Raw genomic sequence first — 24,249 nt, 5'->3', positions numbered from 1 at the left:
TTATGAATTAAGCATTACATTTATTATTAACCTATAGTATACATAATTTCAGGAAGACAGAAGCAAACATAGTAAACTGGATCAATGTACAACAATCTCATCATTTTAGACAAAATATGCCGAAACAAAATTTCCTCGTTTAAAAAAATGGAAACTTTAGTATTTTATTAATTCAGAAATTGAAAAAGAAACTTATTTTAAATGATTACTTCAGGATTATAGTTTCAATTCAAAAGAATTTGAAAAATTCAGAAAGCTTACTGAACCACATAAATACTTCCTTCAAAGTTGCTATAAGCAAAGATCTTGTCTAATTGTCTATTATTTCATGATGTTGTTTTCAAATGAAACAGAACGTTTGCTATAAGCACACACCTTGGAATTAAGGGACAGATTGAGCACAGACCATGTATACACCAGCAATTTACTTTTCCATTGGTCAGTGTTTCTTCCAAGCACCTCCAGGATAGCACGAGAGGATAAACAGTATAGGTGTTCAGTTCTTGTACAGAAAGGAAACATTATCTGATCTTAATCCTTGATGAATGGTTTTGCGAAATATATAGTTCCTCTTAGGTTCTTCATCAAGTTTGGATTGTTGGTATCATTTAATAAACAAAACATAAACACCCGTGACAAGGCAAGACAGTGCAACTGGTACATGAAGTCTTGTTCCTATTACTGCAGCTGTAAGGAAACATAGTTTTAATTAATAATCAGTAATGATGTTGCCTCAAGTCATTTCTTTCCTTTAAAATAAAATAAATCCTGAACATACTGCGATTTAAAAAATGATGCTCAGAATCATCTCAAATCCGTTCGGTGAGATGTAATGATGCTCTACGCGCCATGGAGAGGTAGCCCTTGCCTTCATTTTACCACAAAACTGTCTTTATCTTCTTGAGCTTCTCTATCCAGCACAACAGAGGAGTTCAGATGTTTCATCACATGGTGGCAGGAAAAATTGGTGGGAGCTCCACTGCGGTACTCCACATACTCTCTAATTATCTACTCACAGTGACACTGGTCTATAGGCATATAAAGAGTAAAAGAATGATAAAAGGAGAAGTAAGGCCGATTAGGGGCCTAAAAGGGAATTTACATATGGAGGCAGGGGACATGGCTGAGGTATTAAATGAATACTTTGCACCTGCCTTTACCAAGCAGGTAGATGCTATCCAGGTCATGGTCATAGAGGAGGAAACTCTGTCACCAGCAGGGTTCAAAACTGATATGGAGGAAGTGTGTTGGACAAACTATATGGAGGAAGTGTGTTGGACAAACTGTCAGTATTTTAGGATGGCAAGGCTCTAGGACCGGATGTGATGCATCCAAAGATATTGAAGGAAGTGAGGAAATTGTCGGAGCACTGCCATAATTTTTCAATCTTTCCTGGACTCCGGGGTTGGGGGGGGGGGGGGGGGGGGGGAGTGCTAGAGTATTGCAAACAGATCAGTGGGATTTTCCGTTTCAGAGACTAAGTGTTGGTGCCAATGCAAAATTTGTGGATTTTCACGACAGCAAAACTGGCGCCTCACCTGGACCGATTCCGCTACTGTTAAAGGGGCTACATGCAATACAATCGATTCTAATGAGAAATTGTGCTGGATTCGCCGGTTCACTTCACTGCCCACACACACAATCTCAGCCAACAAGATGGCAGCAAGAGGAGGGCCATCTCAGCCAACAAGATGGCAGCAAGGAGTGGCATCCCGTTTCACCGATGCCAAGCTGGAGACCCTCCTGGGCGCCCCGGAGGAGAGGCGCTTGACCATGTACCCTGGCCCAGGAAGAAGGCTGGCAGCACCAGCCGTTCATCGTGCCTGGACGCAGATGGCAGAGCAGTCAGCACCATGGGCAACGTAGTCTGGACCGGCCAGCAGTGCCAGAAGAAACTGCATGACCTCCTCAGGGCGGCTAGGCTAAGTAGGCAGCAATGTGCCCCTAGCACTAATCCGAGTCCCACACACCCATAACTCTACCCCCCCCCCCAAAACCCAGAGGACGGCCGAACCCCCATCCTGCACCACATGTCGGCACCCATACAGGCCCCCATGGCCGGGTGCCCTGGTCACAGAGGCCACCAGCTACCCACCCAGTGTGCTACACAAGTTGGACTGTCTAACAGTTGTTTACTGTTCCCCTCTTCCCACCCAGGAGAAGGCCACGCATCCAAAATTCTATGATTAGCCTAGGATAAAAGTTCGGCACAACATCGTGGCCGAGGGGCCTGTTCTGTGCTGTATTTCTGTTTCTCATATAACCGCCGGGAGCGGGAGAAGACAGGAGGGGGACTGTTGGACCTGCGGCCCCTCACCGTCATACCCATCTCCAACGCCCTCCACCCACCTCGGTTGGGCATGTTAGTGAAGAGGCTCCTGGGACACTATTTGGTGCTCACCACACAGTTGATACAGGACAGTAGGTGGAGGTAGGAACTCCCTGAGGAGGCGGACAGTCGGAGGGCAGGCCGACCCGAGGAACTAGCTGCCGTCCAGACTGGTCTCGAGCTCCTGGAACAGACAGTCCCATCTATAGTGGAGATGCAGTCGCAGAGCCAGGCACTAAATGAGGGATTGTCAGTGAGCACCCAGCACCTGCAGGCGTAGTTGGAGGAATCCAACCGCGTGCAGGTGGTGGTGCCGGTCACACGTGCCACCCAGGCCAACACAGTACGGGTGCCATCCGCAGTGGAGACATGGGGTCGACAGTCATGGCTATGGTCAGCACGTCCAAGGCCTGGGGCATTTTGTGCAGGCCCAGGAACCACCTACATGTAGCATTAGGGCCAAAAGGCCAGGAAGTTAGCCTGGGCTCCACACCCCTCCACTGCCACCCCAGGTATTCAATGCGACTGTGCAATGAAATGGCCAGTTCGCATGAAGGGATCATCCAGGTGGACGGTAGAAAGTGCCACCATGGGCAGGAGTCAGACAGTTCCAAATGATGTGGAGCGCCAGAGTTCATCGCAGAGCGGGTTGTCATCAGCCTCCATCCCATGGACCATACTCACTGTTACTGCCAATCCAGGGCTCCCAACCCATAGTGCGACAGGTAGGATCACGGAGGGAGGTGCACGGGGCCTCACGGTAGCATGGTGGTTAGCATCAATGCTTCACAGCTCCAGGGTCCCAGGTTCGATTCCCGGCTGGGTCACTGTCTGTGTGGAGTCTGCACGTCCTCCCCGTGTGTGCGTGGGTTTCCTCCGGGTGCTCCGGTTTCCTCCCACAGTCCAAAGATGTGCGGGTTAGGTGGATTGGCCATGCTAAATTGCCCGTAGTGTAAGGTTGATGGGGGGATTGTTGGGTTACGGGTATACGGGTTACGTGGGTTTAAGTAGGGTGATCATTGCTCGGCACAACATCGAGGGCCGAAGGGCCTGTTCTGTGCTGTACTGTTCTATAAAGCACGTGGGGGTGGGATGTGGTATTTGTGCTCCTGGCCAGTCATTGTGGCATCCAGATAGGTGTCATCAGCCACGACCGCTATAGACAATCTCCGTCACCCAGGAGCCTACCCCAGCCTGGGGGGGGGGGGATCTCGAATATGTCAGGAATCGTCGAGTGTGCCAAGATGAAGGCATCGTGCACATTGCCCGGCCCGAGTATCTGACGCAGATGTGTATGAGGCACAGCTGATGGTCACATAGCAGCTGCATGTTCGAGTGAAACCCCTTTCAGTTTGTCCAGAGAGGCCTGTCATCTACAGGTGCTCATCAGGGAACATGCATCCCGTCGATCACCCCCGGGACCCTGAGCATTCTGGTGGCTCGCTCCACATTGAAATGGATATATTATGAGGCCTGGGCATATAGGGCCTCTGTGACGACACAGATGCACCTGTGCACCGAGGTCTGAAAGATCCCGGATCCCCATCGGCGCCTGGAAGGATCCGGTGGCATAAAGATTCAGGGCGACCGTCACCTTGACAGTTGGTGGGAGTGGGTGTGCTCCCCATACCCCATGGTGTGAGGGGTGCCACCATCTGGCAGATATGTCACACTGTCTCCCTGCTCAGCCAGGGTCTTCGACGGCATGCCCGGTCCAGCAGGTCCTCGAATGACAGGCAGTGCCAGTACACGTGAGGCCTCATGTGGCGCCTTCTCCTCCTCGGCTGTTGGGCAGCCGGCTCTGCAACTTGGGTGGCTTGCACCTATTCCTCTGCTGCACGCTCCACTGCTGCAGCTTCCTCCTCCTCCTTGAGCAGCGACCACTCATACTGCCACAGGGCATCACCCAGGCTGTGGCGACTAGCAGGAAGGCCACCATTGCTGGTTGAATTCCAATATCCATTGTCTGCAAGGGGTGAAAGGCCAACAGGTTAGCATGCAAACCCCGATGCCAACCGGGTCCACCAGGCCCCAATTGGCACCATGGACTCTGCTCCCGCATGCCCCCGCCCCCCACAATCCCCACACCCTTGGCAACGGCGGCCAGCACCATGGGGTCCTCTGGCCCAGGCGCCTGATCATGATACCAGGAGCACTGTCAGTTGGCACTGCCCTCGCCAGAGGTACGCAGCACGGCCCCCATAGGCGTTAATGTGGGTGTTGCCCTGGGTGGGCCATCAGGCTGGGATGTGGGGTGTGTAGGCACCCATTCAGCCGGTCACACTCTGCAGAACCAGGGGCCAAGGCGGGTGGTCAGTGGGTGCACAGGAATATGGCCACCATAATGGTGGTCCGTGCCTGCCCCAATCCCATGGAGGGTCACCACGGCCACTTGGCCTGTGTCCGGACCGGCCTGGCAGCCCGCAATCCCTCCGTTTTCTCTCTCTCTCATCAGCCACCACAACGATTTCTGAAAGCACAAGTGAACCACGGAATCTGGAACTCGGCCCATTGGAGGAGGAGAATCGCAGAGGCCGTGGAGGATACCAGGTCAGGCCTGTTAATGATATGCAAACGCCGTTTACTCTACGTACATTCAGATACGAATTGACGCTGCTATCAAAGTGATGAAGAATCGCGATTTAGAGTCAAATCGGCGCCATTCGAGATTTTGCCATCGGATCCTATTTTCCGCCCAATCACAGTTCCCGATTTTGGTGCCAGCCAATAGAGAATCCCGCCCAATGTCTTTGTTCAAAAAAGGCTGTAAAGATAAGCCCAGCAATTACAGACAAGACAGTTTAACTTCAATGGCGGGGAAACTTCTAGAAACAATTATTCAGGATGGAATTAGTAGCCACATGGAAAATGTGAGTTGATTAGGAAGAGCCAGCATGGATTTCTAAAAGGGGAAATTGTGATTAATTAACTTGTTGGAGTTAACAGGTAACAGAAAGGATCGATGAGAGTAATATTGTTGATGTGGTGTACATGGACTTTCAAAAGGCATTTGATACAGTGCCACACAACAGACTTGACAAAATTTATAGATCATGGAATAAAAGGGACAGTAGCAATGAGATACAAATTGGTCGAGCAATAGGAGTGAGTAATAGATATTTTTCAGGCTGAAGGAAGGTTTGTGCAGCGTTCCCCAGGGGTCAGCATTGGCACCCTTGCTTTTTCCGATATATATTAATCCAGATCTTGTGCGCAGAGGAATTTAAAGTTTCCAGATGATATAAAACTTGGAAGCATTATATGCCGTGAGGAGGACAGTGTAGAACCTCTAAAGGACATAGACAAGTTGGTGGAGTGGGCAGATAGGTGGCAAATGATGAAGTTCAATGCCGAAAAATGTGAAGTGATGCAATTTGGTAGGAAGAACATGGACAGACAATATAAAATAAGGAGTACAATTCTCAAGGGAGTGCAGGAGAATTAGGATCTGGGGTACATGGGCATAGATCATTAAGGTGGCAGAACAGGTGGAGAGCAATTAATAAAGCATAAAGTATCCTGGCTTGATTAATAGGAGCATTAGAGTGCAAAGTGAGGAGGTCATGCTTCACTAGTTAGACCTCAGCTGATTGGTGTACAGTTCTGGGTGCCACACTTTAGGAAATGTGTGAACGCATTGGAGAGAGTGCAGAAGAGGTCACCAAGAATGATTTCAGGGAAGAAAAACTTCAACTATGAATAGAGATTGGAGACGTTGGGACTGTTCTCCTTGGAGGGAAGGCCAAGAGGAGATTTGGTAGAGGTGTTCAAAAATCATGAGGGCGCTGAACAGAGCAGATAGGAAGAAACTGTTCCCGCTTTAAAAGGATCACGGCAGCATGGTAGCATTGTGGATAGCACAATGGCTTCACAGCTCCAGGGTCCCAGGTTCGATTCCGGCTTGGGTCACTGTCTGTGCGGAGTCTGCACATCCTCCCCGTGTGGGCGTGGGTTTCCTCCGGGTGCTCCGGTTTCCTCCCACAGTCCAAAAATGTGCAGGTTAGGTGGCTTGGCCATGATAAATTGCCCTTAGTGTCCAAAATTGCCCTTAGTGTTGTGTGGGGTTACTGGGTTATGGGGACAGGTGGAGGTGTTAACCTTGGGTAGGGTGCTCTTTCCAGGAGCCGGTGCAGACTCAATGGGCCGAATGGCCTCCTTCTGTACTGTAAATTCTATGAATAAGAGAGCTCAGATTTAACATGATTTGCAAAAGAAGCAAATGTGATGTGATTTTAAAACCTTTTCACACAACGAGTGGTTTGTGGCTCGAAGCACTGCCTGGAAGTGTGGTGGAGGCAGGGTTAATAAAGACATTCCAGAGGGCATAAGATGATTGTTTGAGTAGAAAAAATGTACAACGTACAGGGAAAAGGCAGGAGAATTGAAAGCCAATGCAGGCATTGGGGGGGGGGGGGGGGCAAATGACCTCCTCCTGCGCAGTAACAATTCTGTGATTAAGAAACGGGTTTCCTGCTCTGCACCTTGCCCAAGATCCAAGATCTACTTATGCAACTAAAGTTGCAAATACATATACCAAAAAATATTGTCAGACAGGGAAAAGATCAAATCCTAATTTAATTTAATACTTAAGATGATTTTACTGATTTAAAACACATTATTTGTTCTATTGTACAACAGGAACTTGGTAAATCATAATTGATTAGTTTTAGTACTCAACAATATGCAATATAAACTATAATATGTCATACAAAACTCATTATATGATGGTTTTATTATTTCTCCCAGGAAAAGTAACTTGACCATATTCTAAAACAGATTCAACTTTTTGTTAATCAAGCTTAGTATGCATATTACCTTTAACCTTTTTAACATATTTACCTTTGTAAAATACGCCCCATACTCCTTTCTTTTCGGAAAGTAGCCATTTATTTAGTCGTGGAACTTTCTTTAGGTATGCACAGGTGCATATAAAAAGCAAGCCAAATACCAGGAGCCCATCAAAAGAATATACTACAAAACATAACAGTATATTTGGTTAAAACTGGAACAGTCTTTTCCAATTCATTCAAGACGTATTAATGCTTTAGTTGTTAACAAATAATACAAAAACTCTAGCATATATATTCAACAGTAGTTTAATATTGATTCTCATACACAAATCAAAATCTTCATGTATCAATTTTGCACCCCTAAGAAAAACCAAAACACTAAGCCCGCATAGATTGTAGCCACATTTTTTTTAGTAATGCTGTTGACTTGCAAACAGTTAACGATACAACTTAGGTGGTTGAAAAATAGTTTCTAGGTTATACTGGCTGGGTTACCTTTGGTAATGTTGCTTCAAGCTTGAGACGGAACTGAAATGCCAAGTAAATATGCACACATCACCAGTAGAGCTGTTTAGCTCGAAACGAAAGAGAAAATGCTGGAAAATCTCAGCAGGACTGGCAGCGTCTGTAGGGAAAGAAAAGAGCTAATGTTTCGAGTCCGATGACTCCGAAGAGTCATCGGACTGGAAGCGTTAGCTCTTTTCTCTCTCTACAGATGCTGCCAGACCTGATAGAATTTACAGGGCAGAAGGAGGCCATTCGGCCCATCAAGACTGCACCAGCTCTTGGAAAGAGCACCCTACCCAAGCCTCCACCCTATCTCCATAACCCAGCAACCCCACCCAACACTAAGGGCAATTTTGGACACTAAGGGCAATTTATCATGGCCAACCCACCTAACCTGCATATCTTTGGACTGTGGGAGGAAACCGGAGCACCTGGAGGAAACCCACGCAGACACAGGGAGAACGTGCAGACTCCGAACAGACAGTGACCCAAGCCGGGAATCGAACCTGGGACCTTGGAGCTTGAAGCAATTGTGCTCACCACAATGCTACCGTGCTGCCCCTGCTGAGATTTTCCCGCATTTTCTCTTTCGTTTCAGATTCCAGCATCCGCAGTAATTTGCTTTTATTTATTATTGAGCTGGTTTAGCTCAGTGGACTAGACAGCTGGTTTGTGATGCAGAAAAAGGCCAGCAGCGCGGGTTCAATTCCCTTACCTGCTTACCCAAACAGGCGCCAGAATATGGCGACTAGGGGCTTTTCACAGTAACTTCATATTTGTGACAATAATAAAAGTTGCATAAAGAAAAATATTTACAGATTTGAGATTCTGGCCCAAGCCAAAATAGATGTGTAGCAGATTAATTAGCATGAATTTTACACGGAGGTGTTGGCTGTTCAGGGATGAGCTCACCTACACTTGGCCGTGTCCCCCAAACTGCATTACAGCACCCTAAATTGCATCACAAGCCCATAAAAGGGGACGTGGGCCATTTCGTGAAATACCAGCAGCAGTGAGAAAGACGCCTTAAAGTGGCCTTTATTTGGCCAAAGGCCTCAATTAACCCAAAGGTAGCGCCTGATTCCTCCCCTGCAGGTAGGCAGGCCAGTAGGTAATGGGCATTGTACCACCATGATGGCACATATTTTACAGCATCATCCTCCCCCACCGGCCTGCCGGATGCTCCCAGGACGGTTGTAAAATTGCACCCATAATGGTAAATGAGAATTCTGTAAAGTCAATTTAACAATGATATAAAATGGTACATGCAAGATACAATCCTGTCAATTACACTTAAATGTTCCTGTCATACTTCTAAAATATGTAGACATAGGAAGACAGTCATACGAAATGTACAAATAGAGGTTTCCAGGAGCAGAGAATCCCAGAACGGGAACCAACAGTCTTTCAATTGACCCCAACCGCACTTAAAAAGCCAAGACAAAGCTAGGGCTTTAGCCTGCAGACTGAAATACAATTAATCTTAGAATTAACTCAGTCTTTATTAACAGCATTAGACTTAGTGGTCACAATAAATATAGTGAAGATTCCTGTGAAATATGATTGTTAGAAGTTGCCTTCTAGTTTTAGTTATATATTTAATTAATTTATTATGCAATGTGAAAGGGTCAATTAATACTCTTATTGTATTGAGTTATGAAGAGAGATTGGATAGACTGGGGATGTATCCCTTGGAGCAGAGGAGCCTGGGGGGGGGGGGGAAGACACATGATTGAGATGTATAAAATTATGAAGGACATAGATAGAGTAGATAGGAAGAGACTTTTCCCCTTGGTGGAGCGATCAATGACTAGGGGGCATAGATTTAAAGAGGAGGCGATGTGAGAAAAAGCTTTTTCACTGAGGGGGTGTTGGGAGTCTGGGACTTACTACTTGAAAGGGTGGGAGAAGTAGAGACCCTCATAACACTTAAAGTACTCAGATGTGCACTTGCAATGGCAAAGCATGTAAGGCCCTGGGCCAAGTGCTGGAAAATGGGATTAGAATAGCTGGGTGGTTGTTTTGGGCCGGCGTAGATGGGATGTGCCAAAGTGCCTTTTCTGTGCTGTGGACCCCTATGACTAAAGGAGCCTCTTAAAGTTTAAAAGTGGTTGTTCAACCGGAAATTCAGGTCTTATATCTAAACAAAGGAAACTAAAGGTATGAGGGGCAAATTGGCTGTGATTGATTGGGAAACTACATTAAAATGGATTATTGCAGAGAGGCAATGGTTAACATTTAAAGAATTAATACATAGTTTACAACAAATTTACATGCCTTTGAGGCACAAAAACCCAGCAGGAAAGGTGATGGCCAACAAAGGATGTTTGAACATTTATTAGATCAAAGGAAGAGGCTTAAAAAGTTGCCAAAAAAATAAAGTAAGGTTCAGGATTGGGAGCATTTTAGAATTCAGCAAAGGATGGCCAAGAAATTGATAAAGAAAAATTAGAATATGAAAGTAAATTAGAAACAAAAAAACATGACAGTAAATACTTGCATGGGTATGCAAAAATGGAAAGATTCGCAAAGGCAAATGTGAGCCCACTACTGGTAGAGGCAGGAGACTTTATTATGAGGAATAAGGAAGTGGCAGAGAACTTAAACAAATATCTTTTGTCAGTCTTCACAGTGGAAGATACAAAACTACTTCCAGGAATACTGGACAATCGAGGGGCTAGTGTGAATGAGGAACTGGAAGAAATTTATAAAGAGTTACTAGAGAAATTAATAGGACTGAAAGTTGATAATCCCCTAGATCTGATGATCTACATCCCAGAGTGTTGAAAGAGGTGGCCGCAGAGAAAGTGGATACATTGGTGGTCTTCCTAAATTGTACAGATTCTGGAACGGTTCCTGCAGGTTGGAAGGTGGCAAATGTAACCCTATCATTTAAGAAAGGAGAGAAAACAGGGAATTACTGATCTGTTTGCCCGACATCAGTAGTAGGGAAAAAGCTAGAATCTTAGCAAATAACAGTAGGATTGGGCAGAGTCAACGCGGATTTACGAAAGAGAAATCATGTTTAAAAAACCTATTTGAATTTTTATGCGGGCAAAACTATCAAAATAGATAAGGGGGAACCAGTTGATGTCGTGTATTTGCATTTTCAGAAGGCTTTCGATAAGGTTCCACACAGGTTAGTAAGCAACATTGGAACACATGGGATTGAGGGTAAGACAGACATGGATGGAGGATTGGTTTACAGACAGAAAACTAGTGGGATATTGCAAGAATCAATGCTTGGGCCCCAGCTATTCCCAGTTCATATCAATGATTTGATGTGGGAACAAAATGTATGATTTCCAAATTTGCTGATGACCTGAAACTAGGTGGGAATACAAGTTTGCAAAGAGGGGATTTAGACATTTGAACGAGGCACATGGCTGGGTGCCTTGTTCAAATGTCACTAAACGCTGACATGTAGGTGTAACAAGCAATTAGGAAAGCAAATGGCATGTTGGCCTTTATTGCAAGACGATGAGTCCAGGAGTAGTAAAGTCTTTCTGCAATTGCTTCGAGATTTGGTGACACTGCACCTGGAGTATTGTGCACAGTTTTGGTTTCCTTCCTTAATGAAGGATAAACTTGCCGTAGAGGGAGCACAACAAAGATTCAACAGACTGATCTTGGATTGGCGGGACTGAACCTATATTCTCTGGTTTAGAAGAACGAAAGCGATATCATTGTAGCATACACTATTTTGACCTGCCAGGGTACATAGAACATAGAACAGTACAGCACAGAACAGGCCCTTCGGCCCTCGATGTTGTGCCGAGCATTGTCCGAAACCAAGATCAAGCTATCCAACTCCCTGTCATTCTGGTGTGCTCCATGTGCCTATCCAATAACCGCTTTAAAGTTCCTAAAATGTCCACTCCACTATCACAGCAGGCAGTCCATTCCACACCCTAACCACTCTCTGAGTAAAGAACCTACCTCAGACATCCCTCCTATATCTCCCACCCTGAATCTTATAGTTATGCCCCCTTGTAACAGCTACATCCACCTGAGGAAATAGTCTCTGAACGTTCACTCTATCTATCCCCCTCATCATCTTATAAACCTCTATTAAGTCGCCTCTCATCCTCCTCCTCTCCAAAGAGAAAAGCCCTAGCTCCTCAACCTTTCCTCATAAGACCTATCCTGCAAACCAGGCAGCATCCTGGTAAATCTCCTTTGCATCCTTTCCAATGCTTCCACATCCTTCCTCTAATGTGACCAGAACTGCACACAATACTCCAAATGTGGTCTCACCAGGGTCATGTATAGTTGCAGCATAACCCCGCGGCTCTTAAACTCAAGCCCCTGTTAATAAACACTAACACACTTATAAGCCTTCTTCATGGCTCTATCCACTTGAGTGGCAACCTTCAGAGATCTGTGTACATGAACCCCAAGATCTCTCTGCTCCTCACATTCCTCAGAACCCTGCCGTTGACCCTGTAATCCGCATTCAAATTTTTTCTACCAAAATGAATCACCGTGCACTTATGAGGGTAAAACTCCATCTGCCATTTTTCAGCCCAGCTCTGCATCCTATCAATGTCTCTTTGCAGCCTACAACAGCCCTCCACCTCATCCACTACTCCACCAATCTTGGTGTCATCAGCAAATTTACTGACCCACCCTTCAGCCCCCTCCTCCAAGTCATTAATAAAAATCACAAATAGCAGAGGACCCAGCACTGATCCCTGTGGTACACCGCTGGTAACTGGTCTCCAGTCTGAAAATTTCCCAACATCCACCACCACCACCCTCTGTCTTCTATGTGATAGCCAGTTACTTATCCAATGGGCCAAATTTCCCTCTATCCCACACCTCCTTACTTTCTTCATGAGCCGACCATGGGGAACCTTATCAAATGCCTTACTAAAATCCATGTATACGACATCAACTGCTCTACCTTCATCTACACACTTCGTTATCTCCTCAAAGAATTCAATCAAATTTGTGAGGCAAGACTTACCCTTCACGAATCCGTGTTGACTATCCCGGATTAAGCTCCATCTTTCCAAATGGTCATAAATCCTATCCTTCAGGATCTTTTCCATTAACTTACCGACCACCGAAGTAAGACTAACTGGCCTATAATTACCAGGGTCATTCCTATTCCCTTTCTTGAACAGAGGAACAACATTCACCACTCTCCAGTCCTCTGGCACTATCCCCGTGGACAGTGAGGGCCCAAAGATCAAAGCCAAAGGCTCTGCAATTTGATCCCTTGCCTCCCAAAGAATCCTTGGATATATACCATCTGGGCCAGGGGACTTGTCGACCCTCAGGTTTTTCAAAATTGCTAATACATCCTTCCTCAGAACATCTACCTCCTCCAGCCTACCCACCTGTATCACACACTCATCCTCAAAAACATGGCCCCTCTCCTTGGTGAACACTGAAGAAAAGTATTCATTCAACGCCTCTCCTATTTCTTCTGACTCCATGCACAAGTTCCCACTACTGTCCTTGACCGGCCCTACCCTCACCCTGGTCATTCTTTTATTTCTCACATAAGAGTAAAAGCCTTGGGGTTTTCCTTGATCCAACCCGCCAAGGACTTGTCATGCCCCCTCCTAGCTCTCCTGAGCCCTTTTTTAAAGCTCATTCCTTGCTACCTTGTAACCCTCAAGCGACCCAATTGAATCTTGTTTTCTCATCCTTACATACTCTTCCTTTTTCCTCTTGACAAGATATTCAACCTCTTTTGTGAACCATGGTTCCCTCACGGCCATTTCCTCCCTGCCTGACAGGGACATACCTATCAAGGACACGCAGTATTTGTTCCTTGAATAAGCTCCACTTTACATTTGTGCCTTTCCCTGACAGATTCTGTTCCCATCTTATGCTCCCTAATTCTTGCCTAATCGCATCATAATGACCCCTCCCCCAATTATAAACCTTGCCCTGCCGTATTGCCCTATCCCTCTCCATTGCAAGTGTGAAAGACACCGAATTGTGGGTACTATCTCCAAAGTTCTCTCCCACAAAAAAATCTAATTCCTGGCCCAGTTCATTACCCAGTACCAAATCCCCCTCTTGTCGGCCTTTCCACATATTGTGTCAGGAAACCCTCCTGCACACACTGGACAAAAATTACCCGATCCAAACTGTTCGACCTATAGAGGTTCCAATCAATATTTGGAAATTTGGGTACACGGAGAAAAGGGGTGTAGCCATCTAAGATGGCCACCTGCAGAGGACCATGGGAATTATGGCTAACCCAGGACTCAGACAGGTACAGAACCTATGTGTATCTGAAATACAGGTAACCAGACCTGATCGAAACCCCCGCTCGTTTGCATTTTAACGGCCCATTTTCCCAGGACAATAGAACTCCAATCAAGCAACCGGTACAGCCACAGACTGATCGGCCACTCCCCTTACTCAGAAAGCCCAACTGCCAAGGTCAATAATCGCTAAGGTCTTGCCCAGCCACCAAGGCACCCGCCCTTTTATTGGCCGAAATCGAAGACCGTGATCAGAGCCCTCTATTGAGTCCAAGGTTAAGGACCGCCCCAAAGAGCGTGAAATCCCAGAGGGATAAAAGAGGACAGAGCCATTTGTTATGTCTCTTTTGGATCCAGCCTGTGCTAGCCCAATTGTAGCAGGAACAGCCAGCTAAGTTCAAGACCAACAATCGCTACCTGACGGATGAGCCCAGCAGAGACAGAGCCACTTTCTTCGAACCAGTCAAGTGAAATCCAGATAAAGGCCTTATCCATTTGCACAGTGCTGGTTGCCCTGAAGTTAAGTACAGGTACAAGTTAAGTACAAGCCTTCCCTTATATCGATCAAATGACCACGCTTGTGGTTCACTAAGATAAATAGAAATACCCACAGTATTGGCAACGCTATTGGGACTGAAACAGTTAACAAGGGTTTCCCCTGGCTGGGATTAACAGGTAAGGGACATAGTCTCCGAATAAGAGGTACATCATTTTGCATTGAGATGAGGAATTTCTTCACTCAAGTAGATAGTGAATCTTTGGAATTAGCTACCTCAGAGGACTGAGGCTCAGTCACTATTCAAGACAGAGATCAATATATTTCTACATATTAAAGATATCAAGGGATACGGGGATAGTGCAGGAAAATTGTGTTGAGGTAGAAAATCAACCAAGATTAAGTTGAATGGTAGTGCATGCTCAAGGGGCCAAATTGCCTAGTCTTGCTCCTGTTTCTGTGGAGTAAAGAGTTATCATTATCATGTGCTCATCAAGACGAAACAATTTCCGATGGTCTCAGCAATTTATAATACATACAAATATATGGATTTTAAAAATATGAATGTCAAGTGAATGTGTGCATTAACTCAAGGGCAATCAATACAAGATTTTGCTGCCTATTAACCCCAGATCAGGGATGAGGATGTCAGGGATGATGTATAATCTGGTAGAATAACTTGTCATCTAATTAGGTAATGAGCTAAAGTCATTAATTGCTATAAAGGGGTTGTAAAAGAAAAACATCTCAAATTATCAGGCATTATATTAACTTTCTATGTTAAGAAGGGCAATTGTATCATTTGGCAAATTGGTGTATTCTTTTTTAAAAAATAAATTTAGACCACCCAATTTATGGTTTCCAAATAAGGGGCAATTTAGCATGGCCAATCCACCTAGCCTGCACATCTTTGGGTTGTGGGGGCGAAACCCATGTAAACACGGGGAGAATGTTCAAACTCCTCATGGACAGTGACCCAGAGCCGGGATCGAACCTGGGACCTCAGCGCCTTGAGGCAGCCGTGCTAACCACTGTGCTGTCCCAAATTGGTCCATTCTAACCAACAATTGCAGTGTAAAACGTGGTTGTGGATCTGGACCAATATTGTATTCAAAGAATCCTAACAATTAACTATTGATGCACTAGGGACAGGAGTTTATATTGAAGTCATACTTGTGAAGACTAGTTGCCCTGCGCGGACATTAATAGTTTTATTTTGCGATATGATCTATGAAAATAGGACAATTGAACAATTGTTCAACAACTGTACTATAATAATATATAATACATAATGTATTAACATCCTTAAGTGAGACTATATTCAAGATAACCTTTCATTCTATAAAGCCTAGAAAGTTTAATTCTGTTAATAATTACACCATGTGGCTATTGAAAGTTCTACTGGTTTTTGATCACGGAGTTTTTTTTATTTTACACGGCATTGGCTACTGTCCAGCATTTTAAGTTTGGTTTTGTAACTGAGAGTGCACACTACACCGAATGGCCCCAAGATTGCTGTAAGAATAATGGTGAAACTATCAACACTCACATTATTTGAGCAAATCGGACAACAACTTTCTGCCATCCGCACATGCGCAAGGTAATGCGGAAATAAAGAGGGTACTGTCAAGAGTTGACATGCTCCTGTAGAATATTTGTTACATCAATATATTGCCAAGGGACTCAGCATTCAAATGCTTCAATGGCAGAATTTGCCCACTAAATGCCAGAAAAAATTAGAGCGTGCACATTTAAATATAAGTGAAATTTAAACAATGTGATAATTATTCATTACTGTGAAAAACTTCTCTGGCATTGCAATTATACAAGTGTGAACTCACATTCCACAACAACATATATTTTGCTATCATCTTTAAAATAATAAAATGTGCCAAAATGCTTTACAGACACGTTATAAAATAAAATATAACAAAGCCACACAAGATAACCAAACGTTTTATCAAATGGTAAGTTTTAAAGATGGCCTTAAAGGCTGAATGGAGGAAGAAGTGTCGGGAAGGAATTCCAGAGGTTAGGCCTATGCAACTGAAAGCATGGCCATCAATGGTGCAACAATTAAAATAGGTATGCTCAAGAGGTCAGAATTAGAGGTGTGTAAATATCTTGAAGGGTTGTGGGACAGGAGGAAATTACAGAAAATCTGTGAGCCAGTGTGAATGCAATGTTTACCAATGACTACAAAATCCAGGTCATTTGTATTATGCACGCAATTGTTTTGTGACTGCTGCTCAGGTTAGAAATCAAAACCATGGCTTTGTTTATGGAAGTTCAATCAAGAGCTTACAAGCAGCTTGTGTGTTCTTGGAGAATTTCCGCATTCCTCGTGAATTATTGCTTTTGGCTCTTTCAAAATATTTTAATGCAAATATTTGCACTAGACAGCAAGAAACATTTGAAATGCAGCAAAGCTGAGCACTTACATAAACATTATTTATGATATTACAGATAACATATTTAACTATCTTAACTTAAAAGCAATTTTAATTCCCAAGGTTATAATGAAATGAAAATCGCTTATTGTCACGAGTAAGCTTCAATGAAGTTACTGTGAAAAGCCCCTAGTCGCCACATTCCGGCGCCTGTCCGGGGAGGCTGGTACGGGAATCGAACCGTGCTGCTGGCCTGCTTGGTCTGCTTTAAAAGCCAGCGATTTAGCCTGGTGAGCTAAACCAGCCACTGTGAGCTAAACCAGCCCCAGTACTGCAAGCACATTTTAAAAGTGCACCATTCACTTCGCAAAAAATCTAATAAAGCAGATGTGATCTGAAAGATCTAAATAAAGAAGCACATGGAACCTGAATACACACAAGTTTTTTTTCAGGCATTAGTCAACAAAAAAACTCTGATATTCAGCAATTTTTGGTCTGATCAACATAAAATCAAGCCACACAGCTAAACAAAGACATGGAATGCACTCACTGTCCGTGTCAGCACTGATAGCAACTGCTAAACACAAAATCAGTTTTAAAACTGGAGCACAAAAATCAAGGCTGATACTGCAGTTGCAGTACTGAGGGAGTGCGGCACTGTCAGAGATCCTGTCTTTTAGAGGAGACATTAATAATAATATTAATCTTTATTATTGTCACAAGTAGACTTACATTAACACAGCAATGAAGTTATTGTGAAAAGCCCCTCGTCGCCACACTCCGGCACCTGTTTGGGTACACCGAGGGAGAATTCAGAATGTCCAATTCACCTAACGAGTACGTCTTTCAGGATTTTGAGAGGGGAAACCGGAGCACCCGGAGGAAACCCAGGCAGACACGGGGAGAACGTGCAGACTCCGCACAGACAGTGACACAAGCTGGGAGTCGAACCCGAGACTCTGGCGCTGTGAAGCAACAGTGCTAATCACTGTGCTAAACTAAGGCCTCATTTGCTTGCTGTGGTGGGGAAGGCATGTAAAGATCCCATGGCACTGTTGTTAAGAAAAGCAATCCCCAGTGTCCTGGCCAATATATATCCTTCAATCAAATCATCTGTTCATTATCACACTGCTGTTTGTGGGAGTTTGTGTGTGAAAAATCGGCTGCCATATTTTCTACATTACCACAGTGATTGCATTTCAAAAGTATGCAATTGGCTGTCAAGTGCTTTGAGACAACCAGTTGTCATGAAGAGCACTATATAAATGCAAGTCTTTGTTTCTTTTTCTATATTACAAATAACATTTACCATAGTAGTCCCAGCCAACCACCTTCACATCCTGCAACAATGACCTTCCTTCCATCATAAGGTCTGAAGTTGAGATTTTCGCTGACGATTGCACAATGTTCAACACCATTCACGATTCCCAGATACTGAAGCAGTCCATGCCCAAATGCAAGACCTGTACAATATCCAGGCTTGGGCAGACAAGCGGCAAGTAACATTTGCACCACACCAAGTGCCAGGCAATGACCATCTCCAACAAGAGAGAACCTAACCATCAGCCCATGACATTCAATGGCACTATACATAGAACATACAGTGCAGAAAGAGGCCATTCAGCCCATCAGGTCTGCACGGACCCACTTAAGCCCTCCCTTCCACCCTATCCCCATAACCCCTCCTAACCTTTTTGGACACGAAGGGTAAATTTACCATGGCCAATCCACCTAACCTGCATGTCTTTGGACTGTGGGAGGAAATCGGAGCACCCAGAGGAAACCCAGGCAGACACGGGGAGAACGTGCAGACTCCGCACAGACAGTGACCCAACAGGGAATCGAACCTGGGACCCTGGCACTGTGAAGCCACAGTGCTATCCACATGTGCTACCATGCTGCCCAATTAAGCTCATTATCTTGAGCTTAATTCCTCCACTACCAACATCATGGGGTTATCTTTGACCAGAAACTGAACTTGACTAGCCATAGAAATACTGAGGCTACCAGAGCAAGTCAGAGGCTAAGAATCCTCCGGTGAGTAACTCACCTCCTAACTCCCCAAAATCTGTCCACCATGTAAAAGGCACAAGTCAGGAGTGTGATAGAATATTTACCCTCACCTGGATGAGTGCAGCTCCAACAGCACTCAAGAAGCTCAACATCATCCAGGACAAAGCAGCCCACTTGATTGGCACCCTCCACAAATATTCAGACCTTCCACCACCAATGAACAGTGGCAGCAAGAACTCACCAAGGCTCCTCAGCAAGCACCTTCCAAACTCACAACCGCTATCATCTAAAAGGATGAGGGCAGTAGATACATAGGATCACCACCACCTGGAAGTTCCCCTTCAAGCAACTCACCATTCTGACTTGGAAATGTATCACTGTTCACTGTTGCTGGGTCAAAATCCTGGAACTCCCTTCCTAATAGTACTGTGGGCAGACCTGCATTACATGGACTTCAGCAGTTCAAGGTGATAGATCTCCACCACCTTCTCAAAGGTAATTAGAGATAGATGATAAATGCTGGCTAAAGCAGCAAAACCCACATCCCAAGGATGAATATAAAAAGGCAACACCTTAACCTGAATAGCTTTCGGAATCAGTCGATGCACCCAACTATGGCAGAACAATGACTGAGCAATCAAAGAGACAGATAGGTCAATGACCTCTCGTTAGGTGAAACAAATTGACTTGAGACATTTACACAATCTTCCTCTCTCTATTTACCCTTTGAGTTGGCTCTGATGAGGATGACATTTGGTTATTCCAGTGTCATCAACAGAAAATTTCACAAGTTTCCCTCTGATAACAGGCACACCTAATGCAAAACACCTACTACCTAACAGCGCCAAGGACCAGTGTTCAATTCAGGCCTTGGGTGGCTGTGTGGAGTTTGCTTGTTCTCCCAGTGTCTGCATGGTCTCCAGTGGGTGCTCCGGGTTTCCTCCCACAGTCCAAAGATATGCAGGTTAGGTGGTTTGGCTATGCTAAATTGTCCCTTAGGTTAAGGTGTTATTGGGATCAGGAGGGGGAGTGGGCATGGGTGGAGTGCTCTTTCAGAGGGTTGGTGCAGACGCGATGGGACAAATGGCCTCCTTCTGCAGGGTAAGGATTCTATCTATGATGCTTTGAATAACTTAAAGACTAGTCCTAAACAAAAAAAACCTCATTGTTTTGTGTCAAATAATCCATTCCCTGTAGTGCAGGATCAGAGGCGTGACCTGTTGACCTATCCGGCCTTTTCGGATTTTATTTTAGACTTTCAGCATCTGCAGTAATTTGCTTTCAGCATTCCAAAGAATGAACCAGTCAGATCTGCTATTCTCCAGGTGATTGCAGATAATTTACCAGTCAACCTGAATCAATGAAAAGGGTCTGATGAAACAAATTTGATCCATGCAGTTCCATTTAATTCTGAAATTTGATAATAAAACAAATAGGGGCCCGTATGATAGGGGGCACACAAGATAGTGTGCAAGTAGACTGACCATTTAACTGTATGGCTGTAGTCTGTTAAACTCCAGCAGTTCAGGCCCCTAAATGATTGCCAATCTGCACCTTTATTTTCTGGGCTTTGGTGAGCACGTGTGCCCCTGCAGGGAAAGGCAGTGTATTCCATAATCAGACAAAATTAACCAATGTGGACGTCTCAGCCACTTCATTTGGAATCTCTGCAGCACGGTGTTGAGTTTCAATGCAGGGCAAACATTTCCTTCACCCCAAAATAGTTGCAACCTAAATCACACTAGATAACAGTCAGTCTTTCCTTATTTGAGATAGTTCAGGAGGTTTAGTTCAGGAGGTTTACTAGGTTTATTCCAGAGATGAGGGGTTTGTCGTTTGAAGAGAGATTGAACAGTTTAGGCCCATAATCTCTAGCGTTTAGAAGAATGAGATGAGATCAAATGGAGGTATATAAGATGATAAAAGGCATGGATAAAGTAGACTCCCGGCTTGTGTCACTATGCTTCCTCCTGTGGGGCATTTTAGAGTGAGAGGTCATAGCCACAGGATAAGAGGTAGCAAATTTAAAACAGAGTTGAGGAGAAACTACTTCTCCCAAAGTGTTGTGAATAAATTTGAGGAGTTAGAGATTTTTAACTGGTATGGGTTAAAGGGTTATGGAGAATGGGCAGAATGGTGGAGTTGAGCATAGGATGGGATCAGCCATGATCGAATGGCAGAGCAGACTTGATGGGCCAATTGGCCTAATTCTGTTCCTATATTCTATGAACTTCCCTCAAGGTTAGCTCTCCGTTCAAGGGACTACATAGATAGGGAACAAAGATGTCAAGGAAAAGTGTCTAGGCAACAAGAAAATACCATTCCAGCAACCTCATGAGAGGTTTGGGTGTGGTCAGTGTGTGCACGTTTGAGGTTAAAGAGCATGCCAAAACTCAATTCCCACAAACAATGGCCATTGAGGTGAGTGGCTGGTTGGGAGTTCAGAGCCCGAGACAGCTTCTGAGATGGGGCAGGAGAGGGAAGCCCAGCCCGCAACCTAACTTGAAACCCACCTCGAGCTCCGCCTCCTGCGCCGCAATTGGTGAAAAGAACAAACGGACCCCAAGAGCCAGCTGTCGATTGGACCGAACGGCTGACAATCAATTACCACTCCGCCCCCATCCCCCCGCAGCGCTTCCGCATTCAGGTTTGACTGACCGGCCAGAGCGTTTGGGACACCCATGTGGAACTGGTCACTCGGGAAGGGTCTGACCGGCTCCGAGCCAAAGGCGAAGCCAGCGGCTCAGCTCCCCTTTCCCCAGCGCCGGTCCAACCCGACCTAACGCAACCCCGGCCCAGAGGCCTTGCTTCTCCCGGCTGGCTGGCCACGTCCTCAAACGCAGCCCCCTCTGCTTGTTCAGGGGCCGCGAGTGGAAAAGCCCGGGCGGGCAGTTGATTTTGAAAATTTACCGTTGGTCATGACTGCGGCCCGGCTCCTGTCTCGCGCACTCTCGTCGCGCGCGCTCCTTTATGACGCGTTCATGATCCGGCTCGAGCCTTCAGACCTGAGGTAAACACACACGAACACAAGGGAGAAGTAATCAAACCCCGCCCGCCGAACTGCATCGGCTCCTCGATCACAGCGATGCTCAGCTACTACTGCCTGCCTCCTCAATCCAGTCACTCATCTGGCCAGCTCATGTTTCCCCCCCCCCAGATGGGATCTGTTACAAATGTCATTGTATCCACGCTTTTGGTTAAAAATGGGATCTTATTCTCAAAAAGTAGTAATATGACGAATACAAATATGACATAATACAGGAGGGGAACCACACTGAATAAAGAAAGTAAAGAGGCTTTTTAAAAAAGTGGTATAAGAGGAGCAAAGAGAGAGTATGAGAGTAGATTCACCACTAACATAAAAGGGAATCCACAGAATATTCTTGTTATGGACGGGAGAAATGATGGTGGTGGGATAATTTCCCCATCACCCCCAGTCGTTCACAGAAAGATGTCCCTGTAGATGGAGTGTTGTGACTTTTGGTAGTAGACACAAAATACGGTTTGTGGTAGGTGCAAATCAAGGGAAAAGGTGAAGGTTTATACGGATGATCTCACTTTTTGAATGTCTTTTTTTATGGTGTGAGGGAGCAGTGCTAACCACCGTGCCACCCACTCTTCATATTAGTTTTTCTTTCCACCCCTCTTTTCCCTCTGTGTTTGTCTGCCTTGTGTGTGTGGAGGGTGGGGCAAGTTAAAGAGGCAGGTTACAAATTAAATAATAGTTAATTAGTTCTATTTGCAGCCTATTTAATTATAGTTATTGTTATTATTAAAAATAAGTGTTTTTACATTTACAAACCTGGTGACTGTAGTTATTTGGCATCCAAAGACAAAATACTTGGAATGTTTTCTAAGAATTAATTATTAATTTCAATGGTGTTGCAACTCTGCGTCAAGTGGGGCTGGAATTGACCGTGCACTAGCCCAGGGTGTTGTAACATAATTTGGGGGATCAGTTCCGTGATCTTTGGAATGGTAATGAGGGCAATGGGTAACATTGTGCATTGAGGCATGATGGTAAAAGAGGCCAACAGTAAGGCATGATGGTGAAAGAGACTAAAAGACTTGTGTGTGTGAAAATTGCAGGTCTGCCAAAATGAATTTTGTGGGAACAGACAGAATGACAGCTTGCAACTGGGTGTTTTGCTGATAACGCTTTGTTTTAAAATAACGAAAGCAAGGTTCTCTCAAGGACAAATGAGGCCTATGTGCTACAGTATTGTTTACAAATGAAGTATAAACTAACAACTGAAACCTTATAAAAAGCAGGGACTTCCAGATTCAGCAGCAATACCCTGGGATCTACATTCGCAAGACAAGACCCTGAGTTTGGAAACTCACAGCGCACACCCTCCAGAGTGGGCCTGGCCAAGGTCTCTCTATTGGGTATTAGTTTTAGTTTTAGTTGCAACTTATGTAACTTAAAAGCTTAATGAGTTAAATAAAAAGCTATATTAAATCAAAGCATGTTGTGAGGACTGTTTTGTCTGCTGACACCGGCAAAGGGGAGTAACAGTAAACAGCAACGTTTGGGATATGGTATTTATTAAAAAGAGGAACCAGGTTTGTAATAGTATAACAAGATGGTTCTGGAAGCTGCTACGGTTTTTCTTCAAGTGGAGGACCTGCCTTTGGTTTATTTACAATGGCTTCGAAAATACAAGCTAATTGAATTGGCAAATGAAATAGAGGTACCTGCTAAAGCTAGGAAGGTAGCGATAATTGATGCGATCGCTCAGCATTTAAATTTGAAAGAGATGCCACAGCTTGGGTTGTGGCAAAAAAATCAGTAGAATTAGCTAAGGTCCAGTTAAAGATACAGCAAAAAGAAAGAGAATTGGAGGTGCAGGAAAAAGAAAAAGATAGAGCTTTTCAAATGGAAATTGAAGTCAGGTTGGCATTCGAGCGAGAGGACAAAACATTAGAGAGAGAGGAAAAAGCAAAAGAGAGAGAGGAAAAGACAAAAGAGATAGGAAAAGGCAAAAGAGAGAGAGTTCCAGCTTAAACTGGAAATTAAAAGGGAGCTGCCAGGAGCTAGAGGGAAGCTTAACCCTAGAGTGGAACACAGGACAAGATGCTTAAGTTTATACAGGCCCTCCCACAATCCGAAGAAAAGGAAGTAGAAACATTTTTATGGCATTTGAGAAAATAGCAACCCAATTGGAGTGGCTGAAAAAAAAGTATACATTACCACACAAAGCAAATTGAAGAGGCGGGCACAGGAATTTTATGTGTCCCTGTCAGAGAGGGTGTCCATTATGTTGAGGTAAAAAAAAAGGCTATTCTGGGTGCATATTAATTAGTTCCCAAGACATTTAGGCAAAAGTTTCATAATTTAAGGAGTCAGCCGAACAGACGCATGCTGAATTTTAAAGGGTTAAGCAGAACATTTTAATAGGTGGGTAGGGGCATTGGGTATTGAAACTACCTATGAGGCTCTGAGAGAAGTAATTCTCTTGGAAGAATTAAGAAGTCACTACCTTCTGTGATAAGA

General features: G+C 44.7%; 1 protein-coding gene and 1 long non-coding RNA gene across 4 annotated transcripts; one reads left to right on the top strand and one right to left on the bottom strand.

Annotated features, from left to right (window-relative positions):
- On the bottom strand, positions 1-21,833 carry tmem167b (transmembrane protein 167B). 3 transcript variants are annotated; one of them, XM_038820121.1, is made up of 3 exons: positions 21,663-21,833; positions 7,169-7,300; positions 1-687 (listed from the first exon to the last, which is right to left on the bottom strand). In XM_038820121.1, exons 1-3 carry the CDS (start codon positions 21,670-21,672, stop codon positions 605-607), a joined length of 225 nt encoding a protein of 74 aa, XP_038676049.1. In that variant the 5' UTR covers positions 21,673-21,833; the 3' UTR covers positions 1-604. The 3 variants fall into 3 exon arrangements, with proteins under 3 accessions (XP_038676049.1, XP_038676048.1, XP_038676047.1); XM_038820120.1 differs by lacking the exon at positions 21,663-21,833 and adding an exon at positions 21,411-21,624; XM_038820119.1 differs by lacking the exon at positions 21,663-21,833 and adding an exon at positions 18,049-18,172.
- On the top strand, positions 21,683-23,219 carry LOC119978465. Its single transcript, XR_005463458.1, has 2 exons — positions 21,683-21,762; positions 23,025-23,219. It is a non-coding gene; the product is annotated as an uncharacterized LOC119978465 (long non-coding RNA).
- The last annotated feature ends 1,030 nt before the right edge of the window (positions 23,220-24,249 follow it).

This window comes from Scyliorhinus canicula, chromosome 15 (assembly GCF_902713615.1).
Source record: "Scyliorhinus canicula chromosome 15, sScyCan1.1, whole genome shotgun sequence".
Lineage (NCBI taxonomy): Eukaryota > Metazoa > Chordata > Chondrichthyes > Carcharhiniformes > Scyliorhinidae > Scyliorhinus > Scyliorhinus canicula.
This window is presented reverse-complemented; position numbering and strand designations above follow the sequence as displayed.